Below are 12,168 nucleotides of genomic sequence, written 5' to 3'. Positions count from 1 at the left end.
ATGCCTCAAGCATCGTTCCCCTGGATGGGTGCGCGCGTCCTCACCGAAGAAAAGAATGCCACCCTCACCAGTGGACAGGGCGATATCCTCGCAAAGACGGTCGGAAGGCTTGACGGTGGCGGCTACTTTTACAGCAACCAACGACCCAAAGGCGAATGGAAATTTACCAAGGTGTTCAATCGCGGAACACTTCTTTGGGACAAGGACAACTTCTGCCCCGGAGATTCTGTTGATCAGTCAATGCATGTGCACTACTGTGAGGAATCCTACGACTACGGATCTCCAAGGCGTTTATTTATCGGCTATTCGGCGTACACGCTAGAGCCTGTGCTTGCGAGCATCAATCTGGAAACCTTTTATATCAGCGAGGACATGACCGATGACCATCAGACTGGTCTACAATTCGAGGCCACCACGGAAGGCTTTCTGAAGGGGGATGAGGTTATTCTCCATCATTCTCTCACAGTCCCTGGAAACATTCGGGCGCTCAAGCTACTTTTGCTCAGGAAGGACTGGGGCAGAGCTTTCCATGGTGGAGATCTGACTGTCGAAGTCGCAAAGGATCTGGCCTACCAGTCCGCTCGGTCGCTCTACCATCGGCGGGCTCCTGTCACCCTGGCTCGTATCCAGCCAGCGACCACTGCCCAGGTACCGAACTTCAAGAAGTCGGACCTCAAACGATGTGTTATTCCTGACCAGCCCTACGGACCTGAGAACCTTCATCTTCAAGACGTACTTCCTCGTGATGGGAGTATCTGGTTTGAGCGACCTCAATGCTTTGTCTACAAAGCGCCTTATATGTCCAATATGCGGTACTCGAAACGTCTATACCACGACCTTTCCATGTTCGCCAAAGCTCATTCGCACGACAAATTCAATGCCACGGCGATGCTATTCGCTGTACAACTCTGGTGCGACATTGAAGAACACTCGAACAACATGCTTGAACAAGATATCGCAGAGCCACTGCCCTCTGTTTCTCTAGCAGTATTTATCGTCTACTTTGAGCACTGGCTGAAGATTCATGAACATCTTCAGTGTCTCAGCTTCATTCATCCGTTCAGGTTGATTCATCTTTTATACTGGAATGACATTCTCCAGCCATTCAATAGCAAGGAAGCCTTCTACATCAAGGAAAATGCGATCGACTCTCTGCGAGTCCAGCAATATGTACGGGACGCTAAGGCAATTGGCTCTAGAATTCCTGTGACAGAACGCGCTGATCTCTATCCCTTTATGATAAGTGGCAGCAGGATGGTATGTCCCCAGGACATACCTTTCAAATTCCGTCTATATGAGGCTCGTCAAGCCATGGTTGGCATGCCTGATCTTCGAGTTCTCGGCTCACCATCATATCTTCCCACGGACAGCGAGATAATCGAAATTGGCCTGCCAGAGCCCATTGCCCGAATCACCTTTCTCCGAGACACCCCAGACGAACTGGCCTACACCAAAGTTTTCGACGCTACCGAGGCCGGTTTCACATTGCTGTTCGGAGACAGCTTGAAGTCTGGCACCATCTGGACACACGAGTTTCAATCGTATACACCACTGACAGATCTTCCGATTGAAGCATACGTCTATCCAAACATGATTGACGCCTGGTCCCGCCTTCTCGATCGGCGCATGGCTTGGCTTGAGGAGCTTGGTGTACTGGGAAAAGTTCGAGTTCGGACTGGCGACGATGGTTTACCTGGTTATCATGGCATGCCATTGGAGAATGATAGCCGCTACCTCGATGAAGCATACGCGGGTAAAATGGTCAAGCTTGCGCTGGAGGATCCCAGGAACAGACCTGACTCCTGAGCCTCGAAGGTCAAAGGTTGGTGGGACGCTTCACAAAACAAAATCCTTCTTTTGAGGATTAATGAACAGCTGAAATGAATGAGAGTTTATGTCGTGATGAAGCCACAGTGGGGGAGATTGGTATTGTACGAAAGGGACTTTCTTGGGCTCGGGGAAATAGCGAGAATATGTACGCGATGGCGGACATGATCGCAGAGAATCGTGGTTGTGCGAATATTGGATGCGACAGGGAATGTATACCATCATGTTGAGTGAGGCTGGCGATCTGGTAACGATGTCGATATGTACTCCAATCTAGCTATCAAAATGGATGAGATGCAATATCACGACTATATCGGAGACAAGATGAACAATGAAAAGTCAATTGACATTCTATCTTGAATCAGAAGATGGAGTTATCTCCACACGAGAAAACACCTCCAATGCCATCTTTGTTATTAGCAAAGAGATCCAGCAGCTCAGTGATAGCCGCCCATAATCCACCCGCATTCATGAACAGCGTAAGCCCAATCATGACAACATTTCCCACTGTAAGCAGTCCCTTCTGCCACGTTGAGAAATAAAGGCCCTTATTAAGATGTAGCCAGAAAATCGCCGCAAAGCCATATGTAAACCACGGAATCGTCGTCGCAGCCGTAATCGACAGAATCGAGTCAAAGATAGGAATGACGTTTGAGATGACAAAGATCAGAACCCAAAATCCGGTTACGGACAAGATCCATGTGAACCAAGACTTGACGCTGTTGTCGGTGACTTGGTGGGTAGCGCGCATTTGGCGCATCGCGGTCACGTAGACGTACTTACAGCCTGTGTGGCCGATTGAGAGGGCTGTTGCTACGACTGCTGGGAGGATGATTCCATAAGCGACTTTGGCGGGGATGGAGGATGCGGCGGAGAGGACGGGGGATGTGGTGAGATCGCCGGCGAGACAGTACAGGGCGACGGCCATGGCGATGTAGAAGAGGGTGCTGACGATCTCGAGGACTGCGAGGGCGAAACGGAAGTCCTTTGCGGGGTCGCGCATTTCGGCCATATATGAGCTGTCCGCTGTTAGTTTGGTTCAATCAACATCGAGGGGAGAACTTACGGGAATGTGAATGTGCCAGCGTACGAAAACACAACTCTTAAGCACGCATTAAGACCATCGCGAAACGTAGGGTTTCCAACAACCTTAATCTCCTTATGCCACCCCTCCGGCGCAGTCGCAGGTCCCGAAACCGCCAAGCTGATCAAAACGATCAAACAAGCCGCCACAACACTAACAGCGTTAGGAATACCCGCCTTTGAAACAAACTTCATCGTTCGTGGTATCGACAAAACATAACACGCGATACACGCCACAAGGATCCATATCACAGTACACGTCGCATGACTACTAAGCGTATTCAGCGCAACGGATAGCGTGACAGTAGCTGAAGCGACGATAAAGACCACTTGGATCATCATGACGAAGCCGGCAAAGGACTCGAACCATGGGCCGCCGACGATGCGGGTCATCTCGACGATGCTGACGACATTGGGGTGCTTGCGGTAGAATTGGAGGAGCTCGTAGGCTGCGTACCATGATAGTGCGCCGATGCCGAGGATGGCGATTATGCCGGGGACGATTCCGAGGGTTTTTATCGTTGAGGGGAGGGATAAGATTCCGAGACCGAGTTGGTTTGTGAAGAGGATAAGGACGGTATCCCATCGTCCAAGAGTCCTGTAATTCTTCCCGCCTTGATCGAAGATATTACCCTTTTCTTCAGTGCCAGCGGGGACAGCTTGGAAATCGGCTTCATCTTTTGGTGGTTCTGTGTCTGAGGCGCTGGACTCGGGAGGGTGAGATGTCAGTGGTGAAGGCTCAGCAGGCTTTTTTGAGAACTTCATGATGCCCATTGTGAAGTGCTACGATCCTGCGTAGCAACTGACTTCCAATTGTGAGGCGATGGAGATTGAAAGGGGAGAGTGAATTGGGAAAGGAGGTAGAAGGTGAAAAGGAAAAGTCAATCGAAGGTTCGTGGGCAGACCTGACGTTATTAGCGGCCCGTAGTTCTCCATATTATCACCCTTTTATGTTATACCCCAGGCCGAACGACCTCCGATCGGAGGTTGTGGCGGGAGCTATGATGTACATTTTTGGTGGTTCGATGGGGAAAACGTGCTCCGAGGCCCAATTGCAGCTGTAGCATTACAAGACTCAAGAGGATAGCTTGTCGCAGAGACCCCGTGGGGGAAGTGAAGCTGTTCAGTTCATTACGTGATAACCTCGTTTGTAACACAGGATAGGAAGGTCCCTTGATGAGAGATTGAAGGTAGGTAATCTCAAAGATGCTGAGGTTTTGTAGATACCTCCCTGCCGATTGGTCCTCGGCCACCCCGGCAGATCCGCCGGATGGAGCACCGGAACAGTGGGGCCTTTGCCTCCGTCAGCTTTTCAATTTTGCAGCTGGTGGAGCATTACGTATGTCCGAGTATCCGGCCCTGACTCCGTACGGCATTTATTTGCTATTATCTCACCACTATACTCTTTTTCCTGCTTCGGTTAGCATAGCCAATTCGCTGGAATACACTTTTAAGGTTATGTCTGCCTTGAGCTCACTTCAAAAACAACATCTGACAGTGGACCCCCATTACTCGTGTTTATGGTATTTCTTTTACGTAGAAAATGGAGACAAAAAAGCTGGGCATTTACATACGCGAAATCCACATTGTTCCGATCGGAGGTTGACGGTGGAGTTACGTGACATGATGAAAACTGGGATGAAAGAAGAAAAAAATGTTCTATGCCTACGGGCCGCGTGAAGATCCTTGCGTAACGCGCATGGTTGGTGGACTCAAGAGGCGGGTTTATGGTTATTCCTGTAATCTAAATGTCCGAGACCGTTGGAGTTTATGCTGGAGAGGGAAGGTAAGCCGCAAAGAACGAGAGCCGTGGTCGGCGCCCTTTTGATGCCAAGCTTGTCAAGTTTATTGTGAGGCGAGATGGTACGACGTTACCTTGGCGATTTCAGTGATTGTTTCCTTCACGCAGTATGGAATAGTGACTAATGGTCATGTAATCCTCAGCTGTCATCATCACACATATGCTCCTCCATTCACGGAGGTTGCGTGTTGGCAAAGCTGGAGTGCGACCGTAATTGGATGCCTGCAGGGTAGTCTGCGACACTGGCGATTGAGTTTGTTGATCTGATAACCTTATTGCTCATCCTTGTGGCGTTTCATACACTGCAACAGAAAAATGTCACCCTGTTGCAGCATTCTTGACGATGCAACGCTCTTGCATACGCGAATGGTTGTCAGTTTCGGGGATCGATCGCAAGGCCAATGGGAGTGAACCTGTCTGAGTTGGTGAAGCTCACTCCCGAGCAGCCGAGATACTTCATCTCTCCTTTATTATGTTGAAACCCTAAGATACACTAAAATGTTTTATTGCTAACACTTCATTACTCGTTTCTTAATAGTGGTATAAGTGAGCAACCAATCATCAACTCGATTGGTCAATTCTCACAATCCGTCTCTGGGGTCTCGGCCTAAGCCACATACCAATTTAGAGCTGCCGTCATCCGAGTACGACCGCACGACTGTCCCACGGCCAATGACATTGAGCCTCTACTGTTCAAGATTACCAGCTGTTACGTGTCGTATCAAACATGGTGCTTACTATGACGAGTCTATAATGAGAAGAGCTTCCCCGCAGTCGATTATAAGAAGTCAGCATGAGGATATTGAAGAATGAGTTACATCAAGAAGAATTGTTGGTCTCGACATCTACTAAGCTTATACCATATACATTCCTTTAGACATTCCTGATAGCTGTAATTGGATCCCTTGGAAGACTGCTGCCACACGTTCTGAGCCGAGTGCGAATCACTTCCCGCCTCTCTCGATTTCTCACGTCAGCGAATCGCACACTATAAAAAGGTTCTGAGCAGCACGCAAAGGCGATAGCACTTATGAGCTCTATCCTAAATAAAAGGAATATTTAGGTAAATTTAGAGTAGCTTTATGATCCCTTGCTTTTTGTTCCTCAGCTTAGGCTCAGACGATTTCTTGTCCGCTCACAGACCGCAGGACTGGGTATAAATAACCAATCTTGTCAGATAAGCAGACCAAATACCATCATCAACATCAAAATGTCTGAACTTCCAACTTATGAAAAACAACAAGAATGGAGAACCATCCAATCCTTCCTCCCCGACCGTCTACACTTCACATCCTCCCACTCTCCCACCGAAGAAGTATGGCATCACCGCGGCCACGCTCTCCACCTCGACAGATGGCGCAACCCCTCCGCCCGCATCAGACTAATAATGCATCACGGCATGGGCACAAACGGCCGCATGATGTCAATGCTCCTCGGCGTGCCCCTCCACAAAGCAGGTTTCGAACTCGTCGCAATCGACATGCCCGGCTACGGCTGCACGGTTCCGAAAAAGGGCCATGTTTGGGATTATGAGGAGTGGGTTGATATCGCGAGTGAGTTTGTGGATCATGAGTATGAGAGTGATGAACGGCCTATTGCGCTTTATGGATTAAGTGCTGGGGGTGGTTTGACGTTTCATGTTGCGGGGATGAATGAGCGTGTTAGGGGCATCGTGGGGATGTGTTTTATGGATATGAGGATTCAGAGTGTCGCTGACGCTGCGTGTCGGAATCTCTTCATGAGTCGTGTCGGTGCGCCGATGGGGAGGGTTATGCACGCTCTTGGTCTAGGATGGATGTCGATGCCAATGTACATCACCGGCCGAATGTCAACACTCGTTAACAATCCTCAAGCTTTGGCAGCTTGTATGCGCGACAACACCTCTGCTAACGCATGGGTATCTATGAGCTTTTTATCGTCATTTACGACGTATAGGCCGGCTAAGGAACCGAAGGATTTTGATACGTGTCCGATTTTGTTGACGCAGCCGGCTGAGGATAGGTGGACGCCGCTTTGGGTTTCGGAAGCGTTTTTGAGGGATCTTGATAAAGTTCAGGTCAAGACTGTTATGTTGGAGGCGGCGGGACACTATCCGCTTGAGGATCCGGGATTGGGGCAGATGGTTGAGGCGATTGTTGCGTTTTTGAAGGATATCGAGCAAGATGCGTGAGCTGTGATAAGACACTTATGAACTATACTTTGGCCGGAAGCCTGAGAGAAGGAGACCTTGAAAGATTCTGCTTTGTCTTGTTATCTTTTGTTTATCTACAGTATTGTACACCCCGGTCCTATCTCGGTATCTGTGTCATTGCCACCCGAACTACTATCAAAATCTTCTTCACTTGATATCAGTAACCTCACTTTCCTCTGATTATTCTTATCAATATCATCAAAACCCCTCCTGATCATTTTGACATCAGAAAAGTAATTCAAACCTGGGAAATCACTTTGATACTCCACCAGCAACTTTTCAACTTCCTCGCGTCTATAATCACCCAGCGCAGCTAATGACAGCGCAAGAGGCGAAGCCACAGCAGAGGCAGCAATCGGTCGATTAAAGCTAGCAGCTCTTCCAAGTCCAATGCTCTCATCAACATAGCCCCTGGCATCCAAAACAAGAACAGGGTCGCCATCATAGGACCGCAGGATGCGATTCAGAATAGTAGCCATCGTTAGCATGGCTGCGATCGCAGCATGAAAACGGATCCCCATTCTTCTCTGGAGAGACGTTGAGCCTGATGCTTTGGCTTTAGTGACTGCTTCTTCAGCTGCTTTGACAAGTCTAGGGTGCTCTGTCTGGATAAGAGCGTATGTGCACTGGATCTGGTAGAGGTATCGATCTGGATCGCGGATGAAGCAGGATATTTCACCCATTGTTCCGATATTGAGGCTTGCGAAGGATGTGCCGTCTCCTGATTTGAGAGGACGTGCTGCATCGCTTAGGACAGAGAGAGCTTGCCAGAACCAGGGGCCGAGTTGGATGTTGGGATTGCTGAAACTCTCGAGAACCTGGCTGGTGTGAGTACGGCAGAGAAAATAAGTAGAGGGACTTACCACAATGGAGAATATGGTTTGCATGAACGGCTTGTCGGAGGGATTAAATTGGGACTTTTGGATAGCGTTCTGAAGCAAGTACGCGAGGACTTCATGGTGCTTCGAGTTGACACTCCCAACACCAATGCCAGCACCGCCACTCCCAAGCCATTCCTATAAACAACCAAGTCAGACATTGTGCACCACGAGATGGTAGGGAACTTACCTGGCAGATAGATATCAAGTATATCGAATACATATTATCCGCCGAAAACGCCCGCTCCGGATCCCTCATCGCCTCCCTCAACGTCCTCAACGCAAAAACGTACTTATCCAACGCATCAACCTTTGAAACACTCCTATCCTTCAACGGTCCAAAACCCGTCACAAACGCTGTAATAGCCGCATCAAGCGGTTTACTCGACCCAACTTGCCGGGGTAAATCTTTGACGAACCACCCATACGTTGAGATGTCATAGCCTGGGTTATCGAACTCAAGAATATGCACCAATTTACCCGCTACTCGGGTCTTTTCATTACTCAGCGCCGAGGAGGGTGCGGCTACTGTTTTGGTGTGTTTCTTGGCTGCTTGTGTGTTTTCGGACTTGAAGACGAAGCGCTTTACGCCTATTCCTGTGCATTTGAGCTTGAGACGTGTGCAGCGTGCACAGGCTGGTTTAGCCTGATCGCACTGATCTTATCAGCATTGTCAGATACAGCCATTTGATTGTCATGACGTACCTTTTTCTTTTGTTTCCGACATGCGTCGCAGCCTTGAGCTTTAGGAACGCCGGCCATCGCAGGGTTTTACCTCAAATGAACAAGTTTGGTGTTTGGTGCACGTTATCCCCCGCTTACTCTCGCCAAGCAGCTAGAGTGTCTAAGACGCGCGGCTTAATAATTGTTTGTACGAGATGACAGTGATATCTTCTAGCTTCGTACTTCTATCATTTGGATCAATACTATTATAGCACAGATACATAGATGTGAACCAAGATGGCCGCGATCTCCAAACAAACATGAATAAGGTCCTCAAATCAATCTCTCGTTTCACGAGGCCAAGACTTATCCTAACAAATCATGACGACGAATAAGATGAAGCGCAGCGTACACTGCCCCATACTAACCGCTTTCAGCTTGATAGCGCGCATTGATCCCAGTGACCATCTTATTAAGCTTGAATTAGCCTCTTGATCAAATTCCTTGGCTTAAAGCACGGGGTTTGAACTTTGAAGTACGCGTTTCCTCCCTGCATAAAAAATACAAAATGCAAAAAATACCGCGGGGAATAACAAAGCCCCTTCAAGGTTCCCTAACCATAAGATTCTTCGGCACCTCGGCAACTTCCTATTTAGACCTCCTCGTGTTGGTTCTGCTCAAAGCCTCAACCAACGGCTTTAAATGCGGATGATCGGCACTACCGTCCAATAGAATTGTGGGAAATCGTCATGAACACCCCGGCATTTGCACCAAGGTGACGATGGAGGATGGGACACAGCCCCGAAGGATTTCTGTCGCTGTCACATTTCACTAAAAAACCAACGGGATCGTAGTTATGCGGGTGCCTAGTCGTTCAATTCGCCCGGGCAATTTTCACCGCGGACGCCAAGAATGCTTTTAGCATGCCAAGCTCGCTTGGCTCTTTGGGGGGAACGGGGGGAGTCTTTAAGGAGGGTTTTGCTGTTCTTTTGGAACATTCTACGTTCTGTCCCTTTTGAAATTACTGGTAGCCGTTCTTCTGGGGCTTATTCTTAGTTATTTGATTCCAGCTGAGCTTGTTGGGTCTTCAGCTTTGCCTGGTCAGCTTGGTCTCTTATGTTTTGCAGGTGACGCTATTCAGAATGGGCATGGCGCCCCTTAAGCTTGTTGACCTTGTAGTGGGTTATGCTACAGCGGCTGTTGTTTTCACGACGGTGTCGCAGTATATCCCCTCGAGACGACTGGAGCTGTGCTCTGAGATTGTCTGTTGGGCTGTTGTTCCTTTTCTTTTCAGATATACTGCTTTCCCGAACACCCGGCCGTCTTCGCCGTTATTGAGTGACCCGCAGAAACAGCGTCATTCATCGTTGTCACAATGGTTTGTGGCCTTGGGTATCGTGGCGGCTGCTTTTTACAGAGCCGAAAGTACAACTATTGGTCTCTATGTAAGTTTAGCACGGGATACTAAATCTGGTGAGACCGTACTGACCGATGAAGCCTCTTTTGACCCCTCTTCTCCTCACAGTACAGACATACTCTCAGTCGAGCATATTATCTGATCCAGCTCCTACATCACCTCTCATCAGCACCATCAAGGGGACAACACTAGTCGCTGTCCTTTCAGTGTTCTCACTTTCAAATGGAGATCTATTCGGCTCTCTAATATCGGTCATATTAGTGGCTTCTCTCCTGATTGTCTACAGCATCTTCAGTCCTGACTTCAAAGTGAGAATGTTATCGATTTCATCAGTCGACATCGAGACAAATATCAAGGCCATCGCAGGCCGAACAATAGTCCTCCTTCTCATTGCTGCAGCTTTCCAGACTTTGGTCCTCGGACCTCCCAATAGCAATGTCATTCTCGTGCTCTTCGCAGGATTGGTCAAAGCCTTGTCTTGGTTCTTCATCATCCAAGCCGTACGTAGACCTGATAATAACTTTGCACCCAGACACTAACGAACGCAGGCACGACAAACTTCTTGGTGCATAGCCACCACAATAGGAACCTTTGCTCTCGCCTGCGCCAGAAACCCCTTCTTACAAAACTCCCAACTTCAAGCCTTGTCTCACGTCGCAGTCTCGACGCTAACCCTCTATCAAACAACTCAACTCCTCCCCAAACAATCCAAAGGCAAAATTCTCCTCTGGTCCTGCTTATCAGCATCTTTGATTCCATATCTCTACAACGAATCCATGATCCATGACTCAACATCCTCCACGTTCATCTCTCCGTCTCACCCCGTCAAATTATTAACTCAAGAAGCAGCACCAATCTTCGGAAGGAAACTTCTTGACCAATCTCGAACATATCCAGCAGCAGTGAAGGAGTACAAAAAGCGATACGGTCTTGATCCACCACCCGGTTTCGAGGCATGGTTCCAATACGCGCTGAAACATAATTCACCCATCATCGATGAGTTTGACAATATTCACCGCGCCATATCGCCATTTCTGAAACTCAGTGGAAAAGAGGTTTCGGAGATGATGGATAAGGTATATAAAACGCCGCAGAGTGAGGTCTGGCTCTGTGAGTTTTCGGGAAAGACTGCTAGGACAAAGTGTCAGCATCCGAATCGTTTTTACGATCGGCATTACAGCTATATCTTTGATAAGTTGTTGTGGAATTTTCCGGGAGCTTTGCCGGATGTCAAGTTTCTCATCAATCATTTTGATGAGCCGAGAGTTATCATACCACCTCAGGGAGACGCTGTGGGCAAAGCTATCCGACTGACTGATGTGTCGATGAAGTCCACTTGGGACGCTTTGACAACGTCTTGCCCATCACATAAATCCTCTAGGGACGACCGATCTATAGTCGAGACATTTGGACTCCCTTTTGTCAAAGATCACCTCTCCCAGTCAGATTTGTGCAAACATCCTGAATACAAAGATATGCACGGCACTTTCATCAGCCCAAAGACCTTTCATCTCATCGAAGGTTTGGCACCAGTATTATCAACAGGTACATTCTCAACAATGGGCGATATCCTCTTCCCAAGTCCAGCATACGTCGAAGAAGAGTTTCAGTACGACAAGACCCATGATATTCCATGGTCAGAGAAGAAGAACAACCTCTATTGGACCGGTTCGACTACAGGAGGTTACGCTCTCGACGATCAGTGGAGAAACCACCAACGCCAGAGATTCGTTACCTTGGCGCAGAACCTTGAGCAGCAAGAACACACATACCTTACAGAGGAAAACGGCGTGATCAACAGCTTCAAGTCATGGTTCCTAAACAGTCGATTATACGACGTCGGCTTCACAAGAATCTTCCAATGCGACCGCAAATTCTGCCGTGATCAAAAAACATTCTTCCCCGTAAAACCATGGGCCGACAAAGACGCAGCATTCCACTCAAAACTGGCCTTCGACCTCGACGGCAACGGCATAAGCGGTCGCTACTACAAACTCTTATCCTCAAACACACTCCCCCTGAAACAAGCTCTTCTTCGAGAGTGGCATGATGAGCGGTTGGTCCCGTGGGTGCACTACATACCCGTCAGTCAAAGCTTGGAAGAATTACCTGAGCTGGTGAACTACTTGACGTTGAATGAGGCGGGACAGAGGGTGGCGGAGAAGGTGGCGAGACAGGGGAGGGAGTGGATGGGAAAGGCTGTGAGGGAGGTTGATATGACGATTTATACTTGGAGGTTGTTGTTGGAGCTTGCGAGGCTGCAGGATCCGATGAGAAAAGGGGGGGGCTGATTTGCTTTGTCTCGAGG

At 48.6% G+C, this 12,168-nt stretch overlaps 5 protein-coding genes across 5 annotated transcripts; 3 read left to right on the top strand and 2 right to left on the bottom strand.

The window, feature by feature from the left end:
- Positions 1-1,806, top strand: FTJAE_6955 (uncharacterized protein; the record flags this gene model as incomplete). The annotated part of the gene is made up of 1 exon (XM_037353621.1): positions 1-1,806. The coding sequence occupies one exon, from the start codon at positions 1-3 to the stop codon at positions 1,804-1,806; it is 1,806 nt and encodes a 601-aa protein (XP_037205902.1).
- Positions 1,807-2,188: 382 nt separating this feature from the next.
- Positions 2,189-3,684, bottom strand: FTJAE_6954 (neutral amino acid permease; the record flags this gene model as incomplete). Its single annotated transcript, XM_037353620.1, has 2 exons — positions 2,189-2,846; positions 2,894-3,684. The coding sequence occupies 2 exons, from the start codon at positions 3,682-3,684 to the stop codon at positions 2,189-2,191; spliced, it is 1,449 nt and encodes a 482-aa protein (XP_037205901.1).
- A 2,237-nt stretch (positions 3,685-5,921) lies between these two features.
- Positions 5,922-6,881, top strand: FTJAE_6953 (uncharacterized protein; the record flags this gene model as incomplete). The annotated part of the gene is made up of 1 exon (XM_037353619.1): positions 5,922-6,881. The coding sequence occupies one exon, from the start codon at positions 5,922-5,924 to the stop codon at positions 6,879-6,881; it is 960 nt and encodes a 319-aa protein (XP_037205900.1).
- Positions 6,882-6,976: 95 nt separating this feature from the next.
- Positions 6,977-8,542, bottom strand: FTJAE_6952 (uncharacterized protein; the record flags this gene model as incomplete). Its single annotated transcript, XM_037353618.1, has 4 exons — positions 6,977-7,720; positions 7,766-7,918; positions 7,971-8,435; positions 8,486-8,542. 4 exons carry the CDS (start codon positions 8,540-8,542, stop codon positions 6,977-6,979), a joined length of 1,419 nt encoding a protein of 472 aa, XP_037205899.1.
- A 1,043-nt stretch (positions 8,543-9,585) lies between these two features.
- Positions 9,586-12,151, top strand: FTJAE_6951 (beta-1 2-xylosyltransferase 1; the record flags this gene model as incomplete). The annotated part of the gene is made up of 3 exons (XM_037353617.1): positions 9,586-9,888; positions 9,941-10,360; positions 10,409-12,151. 3 exons carry the CDS (start codon positions 9,586-9,588, stop codon positions 12,149-12,151), a joined length of 2,466 nt encoding a protein of 821 aa, XP_037205898.1.
- Between the last annotated feature and the right edge of the window lie 17 nt (positions 12,152-12,168).

Source organism: Fusarium tjaetaba, assembly GCF_013396195.1.
Source record: "Fusarium tjaetaba strain NRRL 66243 chromosome Unknown NRRL66243_c0000138, whole genome shotgun sequence".
NCBI classification, from domain to species: Eukaryota; Fungi; Ascomycota; class Sordariomycetes; order Hypocreales; family Nectriaceae; genus Fusarium; species Fusarium tjaetaba.
This window is presented reverse-complemented; position numbering and strand designations above follow the sequence as displayed.